A 23,078-nucleotide genomic window follows, 5' to 3' on the forward strand; every position below is an offset into this window, starting at 1 on the left:
ATTTTGATAAAACTAAAAGCCGGTTATAACTTATGTGGAGACAACTTGAACATCATGTGTGAGTTGTGAACCAATTTTAGCTGGTCTTCAAATATTATGATTGGAGCTGAGACAATAAATATATCCCTAAATCCTAAACTTCACAATTGAACTTGCCAGCTTCATACGGCTGTAGAATAGTATAATTTGCGTAGGTGGAAGACGCCGGACACACAAACAAGGCTAGCAAGTACGTGAAGTGCTCTGTAAAAGCCCTTTTTCCATTGCTCAGCTGCTGTAATTTATAAAAAAAATGCGCCGCGACTCTGTCGCTCAGCTCCTGGAAGCTGCTGAGCCCACCTACTCTACGTTAGTCCTTTGTGCTGCACCCCGCGTCGCTAGGAGAGACGCAGCAGCCTCACTTGTGCAGGCTCAGCAGACAATTGGCATATATATAAAGACATCCTATTCTTGGTTTCTCTGCCCTTCACCAGCTAGCTCGCCTTCTCCATCCACAACAGCTCTTCCCCCCCCCCCTCAGAAATTACAAGGTAAGCTTGGCCTACTCGTGCTTTCATAAAAAATTCCTCCCCCCCATAACCACCAACAAAGCTTTTACCAAAGTCTGCTCGTTCCTTCAATACAACCATTCTTGCATCATCTCAGAAGTCTTCAAGTCCCCCCATTCTAGCGCTCTAAAGCTTCTAGGGCCGCTGCAATGGTTCAGGAGATGCCACTACGTAAGTTCAGCGCAGCTATTAACCCTCGCCTGAATACCCAGTACCGAGGGCTGAAAGTTGTGTCTAACTCTCATAGACATTTTCATGAGATATCATAGCACCTTGGCACGGATGGCTGCTGTCCACTGGCCCGAAGATGAATACCAGGAAACAGAAATAGAAGCTTCCACCGAGCCACAAACATCTTCCTCGCCCCCGCCAGCAGCGCCTTTGCAGACTATCCCGGTACATTCTTCCCTTCAGCGAAGGGATGCTCCCGACACTGAAGGTACCCGAGTACCATCATCATCCTTAGAGCAATATAGCACCTTGGCACGGATGGCTGCTGTCCACTGGCCCGAAGATGAATGCCAGGAGACGGAACGCGAAGCTTCTGCTGAGCGACAAACATCTTCTTCGCCCCCGCCAGCAGCTCCTTTGCAGACTATCCCGGTAAATTCTTCCCTTGAGCGAAGGGATGCTCCAGAAACTGAAGGCCCCCGAGCACCAGAATCATCCTTAGAGCAATTAAATGCCCCCCCTGCCGAACCGACCCGACTCCCTTCATCTTTCCTTACGCGTTGCAACGAGGCTTGTATTGCCGACAGAGAGCAGCGAGCTGCAGGAAGTAGTACAAAGCGGCAAACGCTCCCTCATGTCGACTGGGAAGCAAAGATTTCAATGTTAAACGAAATTTGCGCTGAAGAATCGCCATCTACTCGCGCCGGAGGACCCCGCCACCCACGGATCCACACCCTGATCGGCCAAGAAGACTTGATTCCTCCGCCACGACGAGGAACCCCTGCCACACCGGCTGAAAACTCTCAATGGAGGTTCAACAGGAGGCTTCCACTCATCTCACCTCGACCGCCAAGCAGCCCAATCGGGCCAGTCCGTCGAGAGAGGACGCGCTGTCCTCGAGATGACCCCTACGCCGCGAGCAGCCGTACCCGAGCCAGGGGACCATAGGCAAGTGGAATTTGAATCATAGTAAGTTTTCTTTGCTTTCTTCTTTTATCTATGCAGACTGTGAGGACTAGCGCTGATAGGAAACTTCTTTAGATCAATCGTGTTCTTTTTTTTGTTGTTCTTAAGGGGTTCTCCTTGTCACATCCGAACAATATCCTGTACTTATTTTGCCTCGAGTTATTCCTAGTATTAAGTAATCCATTTATTCTTAAACTGTATACTCTGAGCGACTCCCATATCTTGACCATGTGAGCAGCCCCGGCGTGAATTGCTTTGATCAATGAAGGTAAAGGATCTCTCAAGTTTTGCATGTTACATCCACATGATTCATTCATGTTCGCTCAAGCTTCCCATTGCACGATCACAAGTGAATGTAGGTTATGAGCGATGAATTTAATAACGACGGACTTCAACTTGAGGCTTAAAATTCTTTGACTGTAAGTACACACTCCGCGCCGTCTCCGAACCAAGTGGACCAGATTAGCTGACTGATTTGGACATTAACCAAGTTCATGCCTTTGCCTTAGGAAAAAGACTGCGATGGGTATACGAAAGAAGGGCAGGCGAAGACCCTCAATGGCTGAAGACTCTGAAGAATGACTGATGCGGAACTGAACTGTGATTGGATGACGCGACCTGGCACTGCCCAGCGAGGAAACCTTCCGAACCCGGATCATGCACTCGAACAGACTCGAACCACGCAGCCCCAGTCGCGGTGGAGGCCCCGGGATTTCTCCATCCGCGATGCTTCTTCACATGATGGTTACCGTTCTTTCAACGGCAACGGCGAACAGCTCGCCCATCAGATGGCTACAACGCACGCAATTGGTAAACGTACACTGGCCTTTCTACTGGTGTCCGACAGAGGGGCAGCTAGCGGGCCCTGCAATTCGAAGCGACGGACTTTTACCTTCTCTGTGTTAGTGCGACGTTTTGCTGGAATGGTCGTCTTGTGGCCACAGGAGTTTTGGGGCTGCGGACACCCGCAAAATATGTATGTATTTAGGGCCTGTACCATAGGGCATGAAAATTGAAATTTTCCAAATTTATTTACCTCAAAATTTCTTGGGACAAAAACTGAGCCTGGCCAAAATGTAGGCTTGAGCCCAAATGTGAAGAATTTCAACATTTGAACCCTCCGCTAGTTTTGAATTTTTGTGTACAGGGCAAAAAAAGTTGAAATTTTTCAAAATTGGGGCCCATGGTACAGGCCCTTACTTGTGCGACTTTCTGGCTGTGTTTCTATGCCGCAAAGTCCCCACAACTGTGCCCCAAGACACTGTGACCCATTAGAAGCTGGAACCTGACAAGGCTTTCCTCGCGAAATGATTTCATCAGAGTCGAAAGCGCTGTGGTGTATCTTAATTTTCTGATTGACTTCTTTCTTAAAATGCCGGTGTTTTGACAAGAAATTAAGTGTGACTTTTGAACACTCAGCTATCTCCTTTTGAAGCCTTCATACGGTTTCTTTTCTTTGAAGAAATATGAGGAAATTTGTACATCAGAAGCTGAGGATGCCACGCATGATGACAATGCTTGATAAAAATTACTGTTGGCATCTTTATGAATGAGATGACAATGTTCAAATTCTGTCGAGGAGAGCTAAATAAGCAGACGACTGGGGAACATTTGTTAAGGCCTTTGAGCAGTGATTGTTTACTTATGCTTTGATGGTATTTATGTCCAGGTTTGAATAGGTTAACGTTAACAGCTTTCTTGCAAGATAAATTTCCGGTTCATAAAGAGAGCAACTTGCATCAACCCGGAACCAATCGAGGGAGAAACGGCAAGTAAATATTTATGTACCTTCTGACTCCTCTTTGGCTCTGATCTATCCTGTCCTTCTCTTGACAACCTCCTGACTGATCACTCTCCGCTACCACAACCGACCGGGAAACGCCAGATCAGTGGGTGTTGACTTATACCTTTCAGCTATCACATCATGCTTGTCATTAGTGCTTCCCCCATTCCCTTCCTCTTAACCTTCCTTCAGCGCTTTGTGTCTCCTATGACCATAGTGGAGCAGTCCTTTATATGGTGGTAGTCTTCAGTCACTGCTATATTGGACGGTTTCACGGGTTTTTCTACTACATGTCACTAGTTATAATCTCACATGTATTCCGCCGCAGTTTCTGATCTAACCTAGTTGCCTAGTTAAAGACTGTTTTTGTTTCCACTCCTACTGTTTCTTTAACACTCAACTATTGTGTGCTCAAAAACCTTGCTCACCCTTGACTCCCGTTTTCAGGTCCGTTTTCTATCTTTTCTCTTCTCATTAGTCTCCGTGGTCTCATCTTATGCTATCTGTTAGATTTGCTTTGCCTCTGTGAGAATACGGACTCAGGCCCGCAGCTATCCTCCAGGAAGCTCGCGCGGCTCCAGCAAAACCCAGACCCAGACCCGCAGCAACCCTTGAGGAAGCTAGCGCGGACAGAACCAGAACTAGCCCCAGCTGCAAAAAGAGGTAAGCTCCTCTGTAGACAAGAACCCTAACCCAATCTCTAGCTGACGAGCCCCGCTCAATCACTCACAAATACGGCAACCACACCGGGAACCGCAACAGGAAAACTAAGATTAGACAAAGCGTCCAAGTACGTACCTGAGGAGAGTTAAAGTTGGTATAAATAGCTAACCAACTTTATACTTGTAGAAGCCTTGCAGACCGGATTGGTACACAGAACCAAGAGTCTCTTTTCCACAGTATCTCAGCAACCACCGTTCAAGGTGAGTAGAATCTCCTCCCTGAGGATTGATAGAAACAGAATAGACCGCTGACTTAGCCAAACTCCATTCGATAAGCAGACACCAGCTCATCTCACCCGTATAGGCAGGATATGACCAAGCTCCTCTGTTAGCTGGCCCCTCCATCAGTGAGCTGAATAAGACCAGACTAGAACCGCAGCTAAGATCTAAGCTAACACAGGCACCTTTATTAGAAATGCCTCTGTTAGCATCACATAGCTATTGCCGCTGCGCTAGCCGCTAGACAGACAACTCCAAGGAGAATCCCAACCAAAGCCAAGCACCCAACCGTGCTGCTTTCAGGTAAAGCTCATCCCCCAACCAGATTCTTCTTTTTCCTTTTTCTCAAGTCATATAAAGTGTAAATACAATAGTATTGAGAAAAAGCAACAAACCTTTCAGTTGTTCCAATCTTTTTAGCCTCTGCCCGTTTGCCACCGCTATTTGCTTGTGTCCAACCGTGCCTCATCTCATCAAAGACTTTTAGTCTTATATGCTAGCTTGTTGTCTTGGCGTAACTTAATATCAAAGATTTTCATCTTCATAGAAGCCCTGCGGGGTTGCCTGTGTTTCTTTGGAGCTCTTGTCAAGATGAAATGTTAACCTCAACCATATACATACCTGCTGCCGGCCGCAGCCCAGTGGCTAACTGTTGGCTGGCTTACCCTACAGCTTGCGCAGATGTTAAAATTCCACCACAAACTAATGTATCAACCCTACTACATAGGGACCTCCAGGTCCCGCGGCAGCCTATGTAGTAGACACTGTTTGTGCCTCAGTGAATCTCGCGCGAGGGTGCTACACTCCCCCCCCATTTACATATACTTTACAAGTGGCTCGGGTCTTGCAACCCACACTAGCCTTTCCCCTGCGGGGCCACTGCTAATTGGTGAAAACTCCCTGGGTGTTATCCGGACCGTCTGGTCCAAGCCCCTGGTGTTCAACTCCAAAACAAAAACCTTTGATCCTCCACAATTTTTGGTACCTCTTGATTTCACATTAATTCCTGCTTGAACTGGAAGTCAAACCCAAGCAATTGCTCTGTTGCACTTGGTCACAAACCCAGGTAAGTCCATTCCACAATTTTCTTTTAGCTTTAACCCCCCTCCCTAATTATTTCAGCCTTCCAGCTGGTCTGTGACACTCTTTCAAGTTGACTTGCTTCACACTTTATTAAGAGATCATTAGCTAATTCCCTTTCATTTGCCTTCTTATAAAAAAAATTCAAATTCTGTTTGAACAATCCTGCCATCAAGACTACCTTTCTTGTATTGTCTTCCTGAAATTACATCAACTACGCCTGCTGCACCTAAGATGACCCCCACGGCTTGGAAATATGTGTCTGCTAGAAAGTCTGCCGCCGCTGAACAGTCCGCCTTTGCTCCCCAAAACTGCTTCCCCCCCGGCTCTCTTGATTGCTCTCTGTCAGAATATCTTAATCCTCTTCCCTCAGCTGATGATCATGCGGCTTTGCTACAGTTGGGGGATCTGCTTCAGCTGTATCTAATCTGGAGAATGCAGCTAAGAACACTGCCACCAGTACTGCCCAAAACCCAACAAATGGCAACCAACCAACATCACTGTCTCAGCCTGGACCTCTCAATGACTTGACCAATCCCCCTCAGAAGAAACACAAGAGGGCCTTTTAGTCTGATGACAAATCTGGTCCATTGCCCCAGTCCTTTGAAAAAATGATGAAAAAGTCTATACTGGAGCTCACAAAAGAAGCTCAGGAAAACTCCAAGGGAGCTATTTCCGAGGAAGATAAGCAATTCTTTCTTGATTACCACACTCAACAACGTCAGATGTTGATCATCATGGCTATTGAACGCGGGGTCTCTATGCCCATGGTTGATGGCTTCATGTGAGTATCTGCTGTGCTTTCCTCATCACCCTTGCCAATGTATGTATATATGTTAAATGTTCTGAAATTTTATCTTCAAAACTGTTTACATAGGGGAAAGAAAATTGCACTCAAAGGTCCCAATTGTTGGAACAAGTTCTCCCAAACTGAAGAAGTCCGAGAGGTCTTCCGAGGCAAGTGGGTGCCTTTACAATCTCACAAAACAACACATCATTGACCCAACTCTCAATTCATTCAGCTAGTAAAGGAATTGATAACAAAGAGGCCAGGGCAAAGGTGTCAGGCATATGGCGCGGGAAGACAAAAGAGGGACAACGTTCCTATGCTAATGCTACTGCTGAGCTTATGATGCCAGAACTGGGTGTTGATGTGGACAGCACACGGCCAGCACCAACAGGTAATCAAGGAAGGCGCACACACTTGGACAGTTTTCTCACAGCTGAAGAACGAGCTCTTGACAATGACTCTGAGGATGAACCTTGCTCTGCACGGACACAGTCCAGTATTACTCCGAACCTGGTATCAACTTTGGAGGCCCCTCATCTGCGGAGCACAGTTTTGGTGTTGTTCAGGGAAATTTGGGTTCAATTTTTGATACAGCGTATCAAGATACCTCTTTGCTTCATTGCCAACCTCTTTAGTGTTTTTAAGTTTGTTTGAGAGCCACTGGGCTGAAGAGCTGGTCAGGTCTGAGGAAGGATTTTAAATGTGGGATATTGAAATCAAATGCTTACCACTGCTCTCCAGAACTTGTTCTGAATGATAAGTGGCTTGCGCCTGGATACTTGTCAATCAATGAAGACGTGTGGAAAATTGGAGAGGGGAGACAAGCTTTGATAGGAAAGACCAAAGGCGTTCCAAGCATTCACCATCCAATACACCCCACCATGAGTTGAATCAAGGGTTATACACAACCTGACATGCACATTCATGCACATATGCATGAAAGACAGAGGTTCCAAAGCTCAGGTTGTGTATCTGGCTGGTCAACAGATTCCACTATTCAGGCAGCAGTTAGGATAGTTTTGAGAGATCAAAGTCAACCAGTTTTGAGGAACATACCATACTCATGTGATTCTCAAGGTGGCACCCAAGATCATATATAATTCCCACTTTAAGCCCGGGAAAACTTTCCAATACAGTTTGGAGGATGGAAACAGGATAGTATAATCTATACCACAATGTCAGATCAATTATTTGCTTGAATGAATTGAGGCATCTCACATACTTTTAGCCTGATTTGTAAATGTTCACAAAGAGCATTGGTGCATCGTGGCAACAAGTACTTGCAAAGAGGCCACTGTCATCACATTTATCCCAGGTGGATCCATCTCGGCTATCATTTGCAGCCTTGTGAGAATCTGTGCATGGAGGCTGGAATGAATAAAGTTAACTCTAGTTGATCATCAAGAAAAAAACTGTATTCAATGCTGATGTCAAATCTTACATCAATACCTTGAGCCAACAACTCTGAATCCTCAAGAGCTTGCTTGTCTGTCATGATTTTTGATGGCTTAATCAAACTATCTGGATACTGATGCTCGCAAGGGTTGTCCTTACTGGCATGGGCATAATGGTGTTGTTGGAAGTTTCCATCTAGTGCAATGATGAAGTCTGGTTCATTTGGGTCAGCTTTAAATTCATTTACACTAGGTCCAAAGCATCGAGGGCACTTATCTGCCCAATTATCAGCTGCTGAGAGTTGGAGGCCATATGAAAGGAGCTTTTTCTGAAGAGCCATGATACATGAGTTTAAATCAACACTATAGGAGAATGGAATGCAAAGGTTCCTCTTTCTAAAATGGACACTACGGGAGAAAAGTGGCTGGGGGCTACGGGTATCCAAGAACGCAGACAGGCCTTTGACAAAAGCGGAGGTAGAGATGACCAATGTTTTCCAAATGAAATGATGGAGTTGGATAAGTCGGATGGAGAAAGATGTTTGTGGTGTGTTGGTGGATGCGGCAAAGTAGCCATAGTGTAGCAGTTGGATGAGGTTGGGGATACATTTGCAGAATGGGATTGAGCGTCTGGGTTGTTGGTCTAGTGGTGCAATGCATGGTTATTGAGATAATAATTTGCACAGGTAATCAGGAACAATAGAAAAGGACTTACGAAGAATGCCTATCAGGTCAATGTTACAATGATGGATGTCACCCGGTGCACATACACAACTTCTGGAGGGAACTGTAAACTCGTCCATTGTATTACATGTGAAGTTGAGAGTGGCTTCTTGTTGCAAGAGGTATGTGGATGTGGCTTGAGATTCCATCTGTGACCACTGATGGCTGATTTGCTCTCTTCTTTTGGCATGACGACGAAGGCAATGATAAGCTGCATTTTCTTGAAGCATTGGGTCTCTTTGATTGTCTTCCTTGTATTCATCAATAGTTTCCTCCCAGTCGCTGTTTTAATTGGTGTCAAGCAACACTGAAGTCAAAGGGTGGGTCGGGTGTTAAGAAGGGGCTGGAATAGCACCAGCTCAACGGCCAGAATGAATTGATTCTTCAAATTGATGTTGCTCAGCAATATTGTGCTCAGTTGGCCTACGGCGTTTTCAACGGCTTTGTGTGGATCCAGTTGAGATGGATGTGTTGATTTGGTTGTTTGCTCTTTGGACTGGCCGGGTCATTGTACGTAGTGTATGGTGCTTGCTTGCTTTGCTTTGCTTTGAATCGGTCACCATTAATAGTTACATATGTGCAAAGCATACACCCAGGGAGGTTTTGTTAGAGTGGTTCATGCACTTATGCAAAACCCATAGTATATTCATGTACTTACATTCAATGTACATAGATTCTCTAACCTTGTTGGTGACAGGTCCAAACCTAGACCTGTCACCGCCGAGCTGGTACAGTCCCAGCTCTCCCCGGGCCGAGCTCCTTTTCTCTTTCCTCACCAAGATAGGAGTATCAGATTGACCCGTGGAGAGCTGACATTCATCGGACTGTTCCGTGCAGGTTAGTCCCTATGCCAAGCAATCAAACCAAGAATATAGGAGTATCGGATCAACCCGTGGAGAGCTGACAGTAATCGGACTGTTCCGTGCAATTTCCGTTTGAACTCATCATAGGTTAAAAGCCGCTCTTTCCCAGACCATGTTTTGTTCGGCTGTACTGTCAAGATTCTTGGGATTCAGATAGATGAAAAAGGCAGATACCTTGAGATAGAAAAGATTATTCTTCGAGAAGAAGGAAGGACAGAGGAAGAGATAGATCAGATTGTACGAGAACGTGAAAATTTAAACCAAACCAAACCCACACCCTCCACCTCGACATAACCAATCCCCATCGATATGGATCCTGTTCAAGATCAGATGTTAGCGAAACTTCAGCAGAAAATGGCTGACATGACTGCGGAGATTAACCGGCTGAAGGCAATCCAACCCCAAGGTCATGTCAACGCCGGTGCAGCAGTTTGTGCGCAAGAAAACCGGCAGGAGATCATCCTGGGAAACTTCCTGCAAAACCCCATCAAACTCCACCGCCAAGTCAATCCTGAACATGTGGTACTTTTGTATGGTTCAGCTAACTGGTTGCAATGGGAGGAGTCCATCAAGGCGACCTTACAGTATGCCTTCTCTACGACTGAGTCGATGATCGCCAAGACCACAAACTTTACTCACCTTGCGACCAAAAACAACCACGCGATCGTGAGCCTGATGAAGAACACCATTGAGAAGTCACTTCTGGGGATCATCAAGGCTGCAGGTCACAAGACGGCAAAAAACATCTTGAAAGCCTTGAAATTGAAGTGCGAACGTTTGGATCAAAGGCACAAGATCAATCTAGTTAATGCGCTGATGGAATTGGCCAACGCTCCTGGACTTGCGGACGAGACAACTGTGAAGGCTTGGGCAAAGGTGAACAGCGAGCTTGAACAGTCTAAGCTCACACTCAACAAGGCTGTGGGAATTCTTCTTCAGTTCAACTTCAAGCCAGCAATTGGGGAGGAGTTGACAAAGTTTGAGTTTACTGTTGATCAATACTTGAATGATAAGAAATGTGCTTCTTTTGCCAATGTAACAACGGCCATCCAGTCAGCCTTGGGTACAGTGAGAAAGCAAACTCTTGTGCTTCAATCTGAACACGTCCCCATGGAACTTCATCAGATCCATGCTTTCAATCAAGGAGGGAGAGGCAAATACATCACTCCGCAACAACAAAACTCGGTTGACAAATTGTCAAAGCTCAATCACCCTTTTTTCTTGGTTGATAAGGCTGAATATTACAAGGGCAAGGGTCAGTCAGAGGCCCTGCTCAAACAACACGGCACGGAGTGCGCATACTGTACCCATGATGGAAATTGGTTTGCGGACTGTTTGGAATTTTGGCGTGCAGTAGCAATGAAGCAAATTGCTCCCCCACCACCGGATTTTGAATCTTGGGACTCAAAATATGTACTGCCTTGTCAATCTGAACACCACATCCAAAATGTCAAATTCCCCAACATGACCAAAGGGTTTCTGCTTGAATCTGGCGTGTTGGCTCATGTTAGTGGCGACTCTTCACTTTTTGAGCCGACACGTAAGCTGACGGTACCTTGAATATTTTATCTTGCGGTTACGGACTGCAATGTGGTTGTATCAAACATTGGCAGGGCAACAATTCCAACACCAACCGGGAAGCTAGTGATTGATGAGGTGTATCATGTGCCGAGAGTAGATGTAATAATTTTGTCAACCGGTAGATTAATTGCATCCAGATGGAAACTACAATATGAAGGGACCAAGGCTATGTTATTAGATCCTTGGAATAATAGCTACCCTACCATTTTCTATAACTACTGCTGGTCTCTTGAAACTCTCACCAACCCAATACATGCCAATAAAATATTGCAAGTCCCGTCGTTTGACCCGTACAAATGGCACATTTGCCTTGGTCACACCTCCAATGATGTTGTGATACGTTACCTGAAGATGAACTATCCTGACGTTAAGATAAGATAGTCTCCGTTCTTCTGTGATCAATGTGCTAAGTCAAGAAGCATTAATAGAAAGTCAATTGGAGTAGAATCACACATTGTCCGTGAGAAACTGCTAGACCTAATGGTGTTTGTTGAAATTTAAATCTAGAGCCTCACAAAATCAACACAAGAGATAAGCCAAGTGGCTCGAGATAGGGGACAGTGAGGGTGAAAAGCTCACCGGATGCAGTTCAGAGTGGCGTGGAGAAAAGAGAAGATGTAGAATCAATGAGTGTAATTTCTTGTTGTAGGCAGCCAAAAAGTGGTTGGAAAACAATAGAATAATGAAAAATGTTTGATCAAGACAAGTTTCATCTATACTATCTCTGAGACTATGTGTGATAACAAGTATGACAAAATATTATCTACTACTCACGGTTCAATGACTACTTGGTGTGATAAAATCTTTACTAACAAGGATACTGGCAATGCTTTTGAGAATGACATGAAACATTGTTTTAGAGGTGTAAGTAAGAGGAAATGGATAAATTTCAACAGTGTTTTATGTAGCTGGACCGTTTGAGGTAGATGTTCACAGCATGAAATACTGCATCACTCTAAGGGATCACGCAAGCACTTTCTTGTTTGTTGGATCAATTGAGAAGAAATTGGATGTACCAGATAAGATCATGTCTTGGATGGATCACCTCAAGAACTATTTTGGCCGGTACCCTTCTCACGTTCAATGTGACAACGCTCTGAAGTATGTCCATGCCCTAAGGAAAAGACTTGATGTTGTTGGCATAAAAACTGCGCCAAGTACCCCATACACACCTCAAGTTCAACAGAATGGAGAGGTGGAACAGCTAAATTGGACAATTGGAGACATGGCACGGACCATGCTCCACAAGAGCAAACTTCTGTGCAGATTTTGGAGTTATGCCTGGTTGACGGCCGGTCATATTCACAATTGAATCCCAAACTCTAGGACTGGAGAAAATTCAACAATCAAAGCTTTCTATGGCATAAAACTGAATCCTGATGTTCTGTATCCTTTTGGTGCAAAAGCGCTAATTCATATCCCAATATTCTTCTCATCTTGTGAGCGTTGGGCGATACATTCAACAGCGGCAGTATTCCCGGATTTCCAAAACCTCCCGGTCAAGAAGCGTCCACTGAAGAAAAGTGAATTTGATTTTGTATTAAATCAGATAATGATGAAGTTGGGCAAAGAGAAGACTGATGTGATTGCAGCTGAAGAGGCGAGACAGTTAGCTCAACTAGAAACTGGACCTGAGTTTGATCTACCAAAAACAATCAAGGCGGCACTCGCGGGATTGGACTCAGAATTGTGGAAGGTGGTGGCGACTTACAAAATGGATAAATTTGGCGAATTGGACGTATGGGAAGCGGTGGACCCTTTCAAAGGAATGCAAGTGTTGGGTGCGCGTTGGGTGTTTTTGCTGAAGCGGAAGCCTGATGGGATGATAGAGAAGTTTTAAGCCAGATATGTTGCAAAAGGTTTCAACCAACACCTCGGAGAAGACTGCAATGAGACTTATGCACCAACGGTGTTGCTCAATACACTCAGATTGCTGATTTCCATGGCAAATAAGTTTGGGTCTGACCCGTCCCCGGCGTTGACCTGCCTCTGCAGTCAAATTTGCGGCAGGCAGGTCAAACCTGACATTCCCTTGACCCCGCGGGCGCGCCAACGCAACTCGAAGTTGAGAATTGAGCGGTGGTGTAGAGCCCAAAAAGCTAGATTTCCCTGCAAAAATCTAGACTTTTTGGGTCTAAAGCGGCATCTGGGAGGGTGCCAGATCCCACAGGAAGTCACCCATTGAACACCAATTTTCAAAAAAAAAAAACATTCAAGCAAGCTTAGGGGATGTAGTAAAGTGTGGCTTGCATTCACTTTTGCAACTTGGCGTTCAAGAACAACCCTGAACACCGACTTGCAAAAGTACATGCAAGTTGCATCTGGCCAACTTTGAAACCCCCTAATTAGGGTGTTCAAAGTTGACTTGCATAAAATCATAACACCATAAAATCATAAAATTCTGAGGTGAAAAAAATATGTACACCCAAACACTCAAATTAGAGCAACATTTCTAAAATGGTACATATAAAATCATCATTTGAAAGGTTTATGATTTTATGATTTTATGTAATGAAAATTTTCTGATTTCAACTTTGAACACCCTCAAATAGAACATAGCAAATGGCCTGCTTTTTAAATCAGTGGGAAGTCCTTCATTTTCCCCAACCCAAATGGCATATTTTCTATTGGGGCAAAATTGCAGATGTTGTAGTGTTAGTTCATCATGAGATTTTTGGCTGCCAGGGAGTGTTTTGCTGGGATTGGGAGATTCTGATTGATGGTCATCATGTGCATGGGAGGCTAACTTAACACAAGTCCCCCCTGGTGGGAGCGCTGTGGCTGGCGGCGAAGCCGCCCCTCCCGCAGGGAGGGACTTGTGCATTATCCCAAATTTTACGCGGGAGCAGAAAGTTCATTTGGCTGAGAGGTTTTTAAAATTTTTATAGCTCCTCCCCCAGCCTCTCCACTGTGAAGATTCGAGCTCCGAGCGCGCGCACAAGCGCCAAAGAGGGTTTGGGTTCAAACCTAACTCTACCAGGGAGCAAGGTCAGTGACCACTCCTCCAGGCTATGCATATGCATATGCTCCCTCAGGCGAAAGAAGAAGCTTCAAGCTGACTTCTCCGCTCCAAACAGCCACGTCAGCAATTGACACAGAGCAAACCCAGATCACGCACGACAATCAACCTTCTAGGTGAGTGTTGGCGGATCACGATGCAGCGATGGACCAACGGCTGATAGCTTGACTTCAACTACAGCACGAACGGCCACAAAGCGCATCCAGGCCGAATAGGCTCCAGCCTCAGAGGACGAATAACCCCGGCATTGACTGGTGGTGAGTTTGACTCTGCAGAGCCTACCCAGATAGACGAAGCTGACATCGTAGCCTGTTCGCACTTAGAACATAGCGCGAGTAGCTCGCTATCTCAGCGCATCGCACGCACCTAAGGCATCATTTGGTTTAAGCCCAAAAGTGAGAGCGATGACGCCCAGCCGAAACCTACTAGCAGAGGAGCAGATACTGACAAGATCTCATGTTGTTTCCTTAGCGGTTTTGGTCCTGTTACTTCTCCCCAGAGAGATAGCTGACTAGCTGCATCTCAACACTTTTCTTATTTCTTATCACTCTAATCCAGGAGACGGACTTGACTCGCTCCTAGGTACTAACTGTTTCTGATATTCTTGTTTCTCGTCTACTTTGTAAATAAAGATATCAAAGTACTGATAAGAGAAATAACACTCCTAGTTGTCTCAATTCTAACAGATTTACAGTCTCGGTTGCTTGCGTACGGATACCTCAACCGAGAACTAGGAGCGACTCCAAAATGTCCGGAAGATCAACTCGTCAAACTGCCGATGCTAGCGCCTCCGCAACTGCTGCAGCAACGTCTACCTCGGATGATAAGGACTACATCAAATGTCCTATTCTGGTTGGCGAAAACTATCCCATCTGGCAGCGAAAGATCCGCACTTACCTCAAGGTTAAGAAGCTTCTTCAATGCATCGAAGAACCGATGTCAGAGGAACCAACCGAGGAGGAAGAGGAACGCTACGCACGAGCAGCTTACATTCTCGGTGGACACGTTACGGACCCGATCTACAACCACATCTTCACTGAAGAGAATGAAATGGACGCGTTCAGAATCTGGAGCGAGCTGACTGACGAGTATGCATCATCTTCGATACTTGCTATCTATCGAGTCTGGTGTAAATGGGAGGACGTTCAATTTAAGGACGACATCCCGAAGTACATCACAGAGCTCGAGGCTGTATTGGCCGAATTTGCTGCGATGGGCTTCGACATACCGTCACAGATCATCAGCTGCGCCATAATCGCAAGAATTCACAAGAAAAGGCCAACCTTGATGGAAACTCTCGTCAGTAATACCGAGCTGCTCTCACAGCCGAGAAAGATCATAGCCAAGCTGCGGGACATTGCCCATCACGATGCCGTGGCACTCTCCAAGGCCGCCCAGCTCTACTCTCAAGAGACCTCGACTGCCCTTGCAACTTCTGCTGGCACAAGGAACGGATTACAAGGCGGTTCAGGCTTTCGCAAGAGAAAGCAATCACCATGTCGGGGCGAGCACAACCCTGCAGCTACGAATCATACGGCGGAAACTTGCTGGACCCTTCATCCGAGCCTGTACGCACAGTACAAGAAAGCACGTTCCGGAGGTACTGGGCTGATTACTACTGTGAATGCACCCGAGCAACCTCAAGAGCCAATTGTTCGACCTTCCTTTGGCTACCTCACTGGCCCAAAGAATGATGATGGAAGCCCTCATACAGTCTTGGATTCCGGTGCAAGTCATCACATGTTGAACTCTCTAGATATGTTTGGATTGTCTACACCAGTCTTGATCAGTATTGCCACCGGTAACAAAAGCGACCAGCAAGAACTCCTGGCCATTGCAAGAGGAGATGCTACCCTGCAATTCTCTAACGGAGCAAAGATCATCCTGAAAGATGCTCTTTATGTGCCGAACATTACCCGGAATCTGGTCTCGTTCGTTCAGCTTTTGGATAACTCTGCGACGATACTTCCCGCTCAGCATGGCTTTGAGGTTAAAATCGACAATCTCAGTGCAATTGCCATCAACACATCCAACAAAATTTTTGAGATCGTTGGTATTCGTGACCTTGAAAAACGACCTGAAGCTCACTTTACCAAAGTTAAAACCTCTCCAGCCGCCAACAAGATGGTGAGATGGCACAATCGCCTAGGCCACGCCTCCAGGAAGAGGATACAGTCCATGATCAACCACGCAATACCTGCGTCCGCTACGATCGCTTGTGATGCCTGCATGAAAGGCAAAATCACTCGTCTTCCGTACAACAGTCATTTCAAACAAGTTGAATCACCGCTTGAAGTTGTGCATGCTGACTTGGTCGGGCCCATTTCACCAGCAACCAACGCTGGTGCTCGCTATTTCCTGACGATTGTAGACCAGTTCACGGGCTACATCCACACGGATATTCTCAAGCAGAAGTGTGATGCCAAAGACAGAATCCTTGAGTATCGCAAGTTCTTTGAGAAGCAAACTGGTCGCCAAATCAAGAAACTAATCAGCGACGGTGGTGGCAAATTTGTCAACAAATCGCTGAATGCTATCCTCAAGGATGAAGGAATTCAACACACCGTTTCCCCGCCCTACACGCCACAGCATAACGGTTTCGCCGAGCGTGCTAATCGTACGGTGATTGAAATGACCCGAACAATGATGATGCAAGCCAATCTGGCTCCGGAATGGTGGGCAGAAGCCGTCAGAACTGCGACATCCATCACCAACTGCTTGCCGTCGTTGACAAAATCGAGGGCCTCCCCTATGGAGCTCATGTTCAAGCTCAAACCAAACATGAGCTTCTTTCGCCCGTTTGGCTGTCGAGCTTGGATTGTCAAGCCCAAGCATCTCAGGGAATCGAAGTTTGGCGCTATTTCCTGGGAAGGGATTATGCTAGGCTACGATAATGACTTCTTGGCTTACCGGATCTATCGCCCGGAGGACAAGTCCTTTGTCACGACCAAGCAAGCTCAATTTGACGAATCTGTTTTTCCTCACTGCGGCGCGACAAACAAAAGCCTTAACTACTACGGTCTCAACAAGCTCCCGTCGTTTGTGCACAGTGAGCCTCTCCCTTACTCGGAAGAAGAGGACGTCGAGGATTGCCTGTCCAATCAACTCCAGGAGGAGCGTGAGCAGCAGGAAATGCAGCAAATCATGGCAAGTCGATCACCCTCACCACAAGATCAGGAAGAGCAACAGCGCCAAAACTCTGCCGCTGAAGCCGTGAATGGCAATCCGATCACCGGCGGGCGCCTGGTCGTGATCGGTCCCAGGCCCCCTACTCTCATTTCTAGCGAGATAGATGTGAATAACATCCAAACCGACAAGCGTCGCCACGCCTTCTTGGCGAAGACTCTCGACCCGTCGAACCATCGCGAGGCAATGCTCAGCTCTGATCACCTGAAATGGAAGGAAGCGGAGCTAAAAGAGGTAGTCAACATGAACAATCATGATGCCTGGATCGAGCGGCAGCGGCAACCATCAGATCTGCCTATTCCTGCGACCTGGGCATTTCACAAGAAGTTGGGTTCCGGTAACGAAGTAGTGGAGTACAAGGCGCGGATTTGCGCACAGGGTTTCCGTCAGACGTTTGGGCGAAACTTTGGCGAAACTTACGCTCCTACAGGCCGCCCGGGCTCGTTTCGACTCTTGCTGTCGTTTGCGGTCGACAACGACTATGAGATCCACCAGTTGGATGTTTGGAGCGCTTTCCTCACCTGTCCTCTTGAAGATGAGTTAACCCTGCTCCCGCCGCCCGGTCTGAATTACCCTGAAGGGACGGTTCTTGAGCTTAAGAAAGCCGTGTATGGTTTGCGGCAAGCCCCATTAGTGTGGTACAAGCGCTTGTCGACGTTCCTCAAGAAGATCGACTTCACTGTATCTCTGGCCGACCCATGTGTCTACTTTTGGCTTAACGTCAAGGACAGAGAAGACACATTACTGTACGCTCATGTAGACGACTTGATAATCATCAGCAAGAATCCTGAAGTCTTCAAACAGGAAATGGAAGACGAGTTCAAGATCAAATATCCGGGTGAAGCAACCTTCTTGCTTGGTATGAATATCGAGCGCCGCAATCATGAGGTTCACGTCAATCAGGCCCAATACATTGAGCGGAAACTGATGGAATTTGGCTTTGACGACTTGAAACCAGCTTCCTGTCCACTTAACCCTAAGGCCTATCTTCGAAAGGCCTCTCCAGACGAGATGGAAGAGTTCAACAAGCTGGGAGTCAGCTACAGGGCTCTTGTCGGTTCGCTTAACTATTTGAGTGTCTTCACTAGACCCGATATTGCGTACGCGGTCAGCGCGCTCTCTCAGTACCTCGAACACCCGGGCATTCTTCACTATCACGCCGCTAAGCAGGTGTTTCGATATCTTCTCGGCACTAAGTCGCTAGGACTGACCTACGAGAAGAATACGGACTCCAGTCTCAGGGCCTACGTCGATGCCGACTGGGGCAATTGTCCGGACACAAGGAGGTCTACTACTGGCTACGTTGTGCTAGCTGGGAATCACTTACTCTTGTGGAAATCCTCGAAGCAGCCAACCGTTTTGCTATCAACCGCTGAAGCAGAGTACAAAGCTCTATCCGATCTAGGAAGAGAACTCGCCTGGTACAGCAATCTCATCTCAGAAGTGAAAACCCATCCACCACCGCAAGGCATCAAGGTTCTAGTTGACAATCGCGGGGCCATTGACTTAGCCAACAGCAAAACGTCACAGAATAGCTTCAGAACGAAGCACATGAACATTCGATTGCATTTTGTTCGGGAGCTAGTGGCCGACAAGCTGATTACAATATGCTACGTTCAGTCAAATGCCAACGCCGCCGACATACTCACCAAACCAACAGGAAGGACCACCATAAGAAGATCACTCGCTTCCATAGGCATCTCAGATCTCTCCACAAATGCTTTGACCCAACTGGCTCGAAGCAAGGTGGGCTGTGAAGATTCGAGCTCCGAGCGTGCGCACAAGCGCCAAAGAGGGTTTGGGTTCAAACCTAACTCTACCAGGGAGCAAGGTCAGTGACCACTCCTCCAGGCTATGCATATGCATATGCTCCCTCAGGCGAAAGAAGAAGCTTCAAGCTGACTTCTCCGCTCCAAACAGCCATGTCAGCAATTGACACAGAGCAAACCCAGATCACGCACAACAATCAACCTTCTAGGTGAGTGTTGGCGGATCACAATGCAGCAATGGACCAACGGCTGATAGCTTGACTTCAACTACAGCACGAACGGCCACAAAGCGCATCCAGGCCGAATAGGCTCCAGCCTCAGAGGACAAATAACCCCGGCATTGACTGGTGGTGAGTTTGACTCTGCAGAGCCTACCCAGATAGACGAAGCTGACATCGTAGCCTGTTCGCACTTAGAACATAGCGCGAGTAGCTCGCTATCTCAGCGCATCGCACGCACCTAATGCATCATTTGGTTTAAGCCCAAAAGTGAGAGCGATGACGCCCAGCCGAAACCTACTAGCAGAGGAGCAGATACTGACAAGATCTCATGTTGTTTCCTTAGCGGTTTTGGTCCTGTTACTTCTCCCCAGAGAGATAGCTGACTAGCTGCATCTCAACACTTTTCTTATTTCTTATCACTCTAATCCAGGAGACGGACTCGACTCGCTCCTAGGTACTAACTGTTTCTGATATTCTTGTTTCTCGTCTACTTTGTAAATAAAGATATCAAAGTACTGATAAGAGAAATAACACTCCTAGTTGTCTCAATTCTAACATCCACCAATATGCCCTATCTGTACCCTATGCTACTTTTCTTTCTCTACATTTTGGTCTACTCAGATTTTTTCTATCTCAATCTGTTGACCTTTTCAAAAGATCAAAAATGCACAAGTCTTCCAAATGAGGCTCCACTTGTTTGGGACTCCAGGAGTTGTTTTTCTGGCTACAAGATAGATAAGTGGCTCAAATTCCTTGCAAGAACAGAACCTACAGCTCTGTGTATTCAGTTTTTCTATATTGGTTGGGATTTTTAGTGTAGCAGATCCTTTCTGCTCCTGCTTAAATCAAGACATAACTCATAAGCCTCTCCTGCGGAGAGCCCTCCAGGTGGGGTCCCCCGGACCCTCCGCCCGAGAGGCTTTGTTAAGCTAGCATGGGATGCAGTCATTATTCAATCTCCAGATAGTGGAGGACTTCCCGCCTGTCAAGTCTGGGAGCCTCCCAGATCTCAATTCACACAACCAAACTCTTAATTTTCAGGAAAAAGAAAAATGTTTTCCTAAGCCTGTAGTTTGTTGCTTTCATGTGTGCTGTTCATTTGTTTTGGTAGGTGTCTTAATTTACGAGTTGGATGAGCATCTCCACAGGAAGTCGTCCACCCAAATTCTCCTTTTCCTCATGAATCACATCCGGCCAGTCAAGGAGGGCGGAATAGCGAGATGTTTTTGAGAATTACCTGTCGAATCTTAAAACTGCCCAAATAAGAAGACCTTGAGAGGATTAATTGTATACGAAAGAAGAAAAGAGGAAGGAGATGAGGAAAAAGGCATGACACAGAGAAAGTGGAACGTTGTAAGAGACCAAAGAAAGGAGAAAAGGGGCATGATCAAAGGAATAGAAATCACCCTTGTCTTATGTTTAGTCATCATGAGCAAAAAAAGAAACCAAGCAGAAAAACCAAAAGAAAGAAAAGAGAATACAAGTTGTAGACATTTTTATTTCGACTCGGTCTACTGCCTTCTCGATATCCTTTCAAAAAGAAATAACTTAAGAAAATCACGGGGGAAAAACAACAAAGCTTGGATAATAAATCGATCTCTACGCGCTGCTGCGACGATGATATATGTTCAGGTTTCAAAACGCTTCCTGGGGTCTTTTTTCGAGGATCTCGCCCTCTCCCGATACCTTGTGTCTACTCGAGTGGCCATCAATTTTTTACTCGTGTTTGATTTCGAGTCCTTCGACTCGCTTTAAGATAGTCCTGGGTTGCTGGGCCATGGATTTGTTAGATTGTTCTTCCTTTCCCGAAGATTGAGGCCCTGATGTTGTTGCAGGGGTAGCAGTCGCGTTGGCGGCGGCAGTCTTAGCAAGCGCAGCAAACGAAATGCCTTCCTTACGGAATGACGACAGACTGGGAGATAATGGAGAAGTGGCACTTTTAGGGGCGGGTGGGGCGGCGGCGGCGGGGGCAGTGACGGAAGGTGGAGCATTGCCGTTTGTAGTCGGCTTGGAAACGGGCGGAGCTTGTGTCCAGCGGGACCGGGGTTGCGTGGCTGGAGCAGTGGGGGCATTGGTTGACTGGTTGGCAGCAGTGGTGGTGGTAGAACTTTCAGGAGCAGTGGCGTGGGGGGGACCTCGGATGTTGGTAGAAATTGATGAAGGGACCGATTTGGCCTCTTGCGCTTCCTTCTTCAGCTTTTCTTCCAGAAGAGCCTTCTCTTTTTCAAGCTTCTGTTCAACTTCTAATTCTTTTTGTAGAGTATCCACCGGCTTGGCAGCTCCGAACGGGTTGGGCTTGGGTGCTTTAGGGGCAGCGGTAGTGGCAACGGAAGGTACTTTGGACTCGACCTCAGGTGCCGCTTTCTCATCCGGGTTCGTAGTTGGTTTCTTGGCGTTACCTGCGGCCAACTCGGCGCGCTCCCGATCCAGTTTTTCTTGGATCGCCTTTTCTCGCTCGGTGGTGTCGATGGGTTTCGCCGCTCCAAAAGGAGATGGCTTATTCGTGGCAAGAGATGCAGGGGGTGTTAGAGTTCCATCCGATGAAGTCACAGTTCTAGCCGAAAGTTCGAGCTTGCGGCGGGTGGGTGGGGCAGTTGGTGGGACTAAAGAAGATGAAATGTCAGTTTTCAAGAATCCGACAGTTTCTAATATAGAAGTGTTGGCAGACCTTTAGGAGAAGCCTCAGGCTCAACTGGTTTCGCTCTTCTCCAGTTGCTGACACTATCAGCGGGGGTCGGCTCAATTTCAGTTGACTTGCGTTCCGACATTGGTGCTCTTCTCAAACTGCCGCCGGACGCGCTGTGACCATCGTCGGATCCCGCCGGCGTGACCCGGCTTGGAACGTAATTGCTGCCCCTTTGAGGTGGGCCTCTGTCCTTCCTAGGATCGTCTGCGCTGGCAACAAATTTGCTTCCGAAACCCATCCGCTCTCCCCTATCAGCACCTTCACTCTCCATTCCAAAACCGCCTTCGGCTCGACTATACCCCCGTCCAGACTGTGTCCGCCTGGTTAGGTCGGTAGCCGTGTTGGTGGACGGGACGAACTTCGATCCAAATCCCATTCGTTCGCCTCGATCTACATCGTCAATACTTGAGCGTTCCTGATGGGAGGAATGCCGAGTGCGACGATTGTCATCAAATGTGGGGAGCGGTCCCTCTCGTCGCCAGGCGCCTCCGGTGCGATCTTCGCGCTCTTTTGCTGTGTGAGATGGGAATCAGACGGAGATAAATCAGTCCTAAACCGCCACGGATGGCCACAGAGAATACTGATGGAATACGCACGTGGTTCAGCAACACTAACTCGGACCGGTCTACCGCCCAGCTCACGACCTGATTTGTCTGTAGCTGCCACTAGTGCATCCCTGTCATCAAACTATCAGGATGAAAAAAAATGAGATGGGCGCTGTGCTAGATGAGCCAGACAGCTGTGGAGCTTACTTCGATATAACCATAGCCTTTAGGTTTACCAGTCGCACTATCTGTGATCAGTCGGATCGAAGTGATCTGTTGGAAGTGAACATATGATCCCAGACATCAGCTTTGTGATGTACTGTAACTTGCAGTGATCCGCTGAAACTGACATGAGAGGGTCCAAAGAATTCCTCCAGCTCGGTGGTTCCAATTTCCCAGCTGAGGTTTCCAACAAACGCATTGTACGGTGGCTTGTCGGGTATGGGCACCTCGACTCGGTTGGGTCTCTCCATGCCGTCTCGATCGCCCCCTCTGCGATATTGGTCTCGATCGCCGTATCGGTTGCCATCGCCACGACTGAGATGTGATCCGCCAAGTCCGGAGTTCTGGGGTTCGTTGGGATCTCTGGGTGCGGCTGGCGGAATGAGGAAAAGGTTCAGCTCCACTAGAGCACGAATGCGAGGGCGGGAAGAATAAAAAAAATCCGGTTGCTCACGAGCGGTCGGGAGTTCATCCATCTCGTCAGCCCATGATCGGCCGGTAGAAGTATCGGCCAAGAAGTCGGTCAAGAGGACTTTTTGTCCCTTTTTATTTTTAGGAGCCATGATGGTGGTTGCTTGGTGAGGATGCGA

General features: G+C 47.0%; 2 protein-coding genes across 2 annotated transcripts; one reads left to right on the plus strand and one right to left on the minus strand.

The window, feature by feature from the left end:
- Nucleotides 1-830: 830 nt before the first annotated feature.
- On the plus strand, nucleotides 831-1,667 carry PtA15_9A61 (uncharacterized protein; the record flags this gene model as incomplete). The annotated part of the gene is made up of 1 exon (XM_053172848.1): nucleotides 831-1,667. The coding sequence occupies one exon, from the start codon at nucleotides 831-833 to the stop codon at nucleotides 1,665-1,667; it is 837 nt and encodes a 278-aa protein (XP_053023492.1).
- Nucleotides 1,668-2,419: 752 nt separating this feature from the next.
- Nucleotides 2,420-23,051, minus strand: PtA15_9A62 (uncharacterized protein; the record flags this gene model as incomplete). Its single annotated transcript, XM_053172859.1, has 8 exons — nucleotides 2,420-2,477; nucleotides 21,116-21,638; nucleotides 21,704-21,756; nucleotides 22,081-22,234; nucleotides 22,318-22,408; nucleotides 22,474-22,539; nucleotides 22,617-22,861; nucleotides 22,943-23,051. The coding sequence occupies 8 exons, from the start codon at nucleotides 23,049-23,051 to the stop codon at nucleotides 2,420-2,422; spliced, it is 1,299 nt and encodes a 432-aa protein (XP_053023493.1).
- Between the last annotated feature and the right edge of the window lie 27 nt (nucleotides 23,052-23,078).

This window comes from Puccinia triticina, chromosome 9A (assembly GCF_026914185.1).
Source record: "Puccinia triticina chromosome 9A, complete sequence".
NCBI classification, from domain to species: domain Eukaryota; kingdom Fungi; phylum Basidiomycota; class Pucciniomycetes; order Pucciniales; family Pucciniaceae; genus Puccinia; species Puccinia triticina.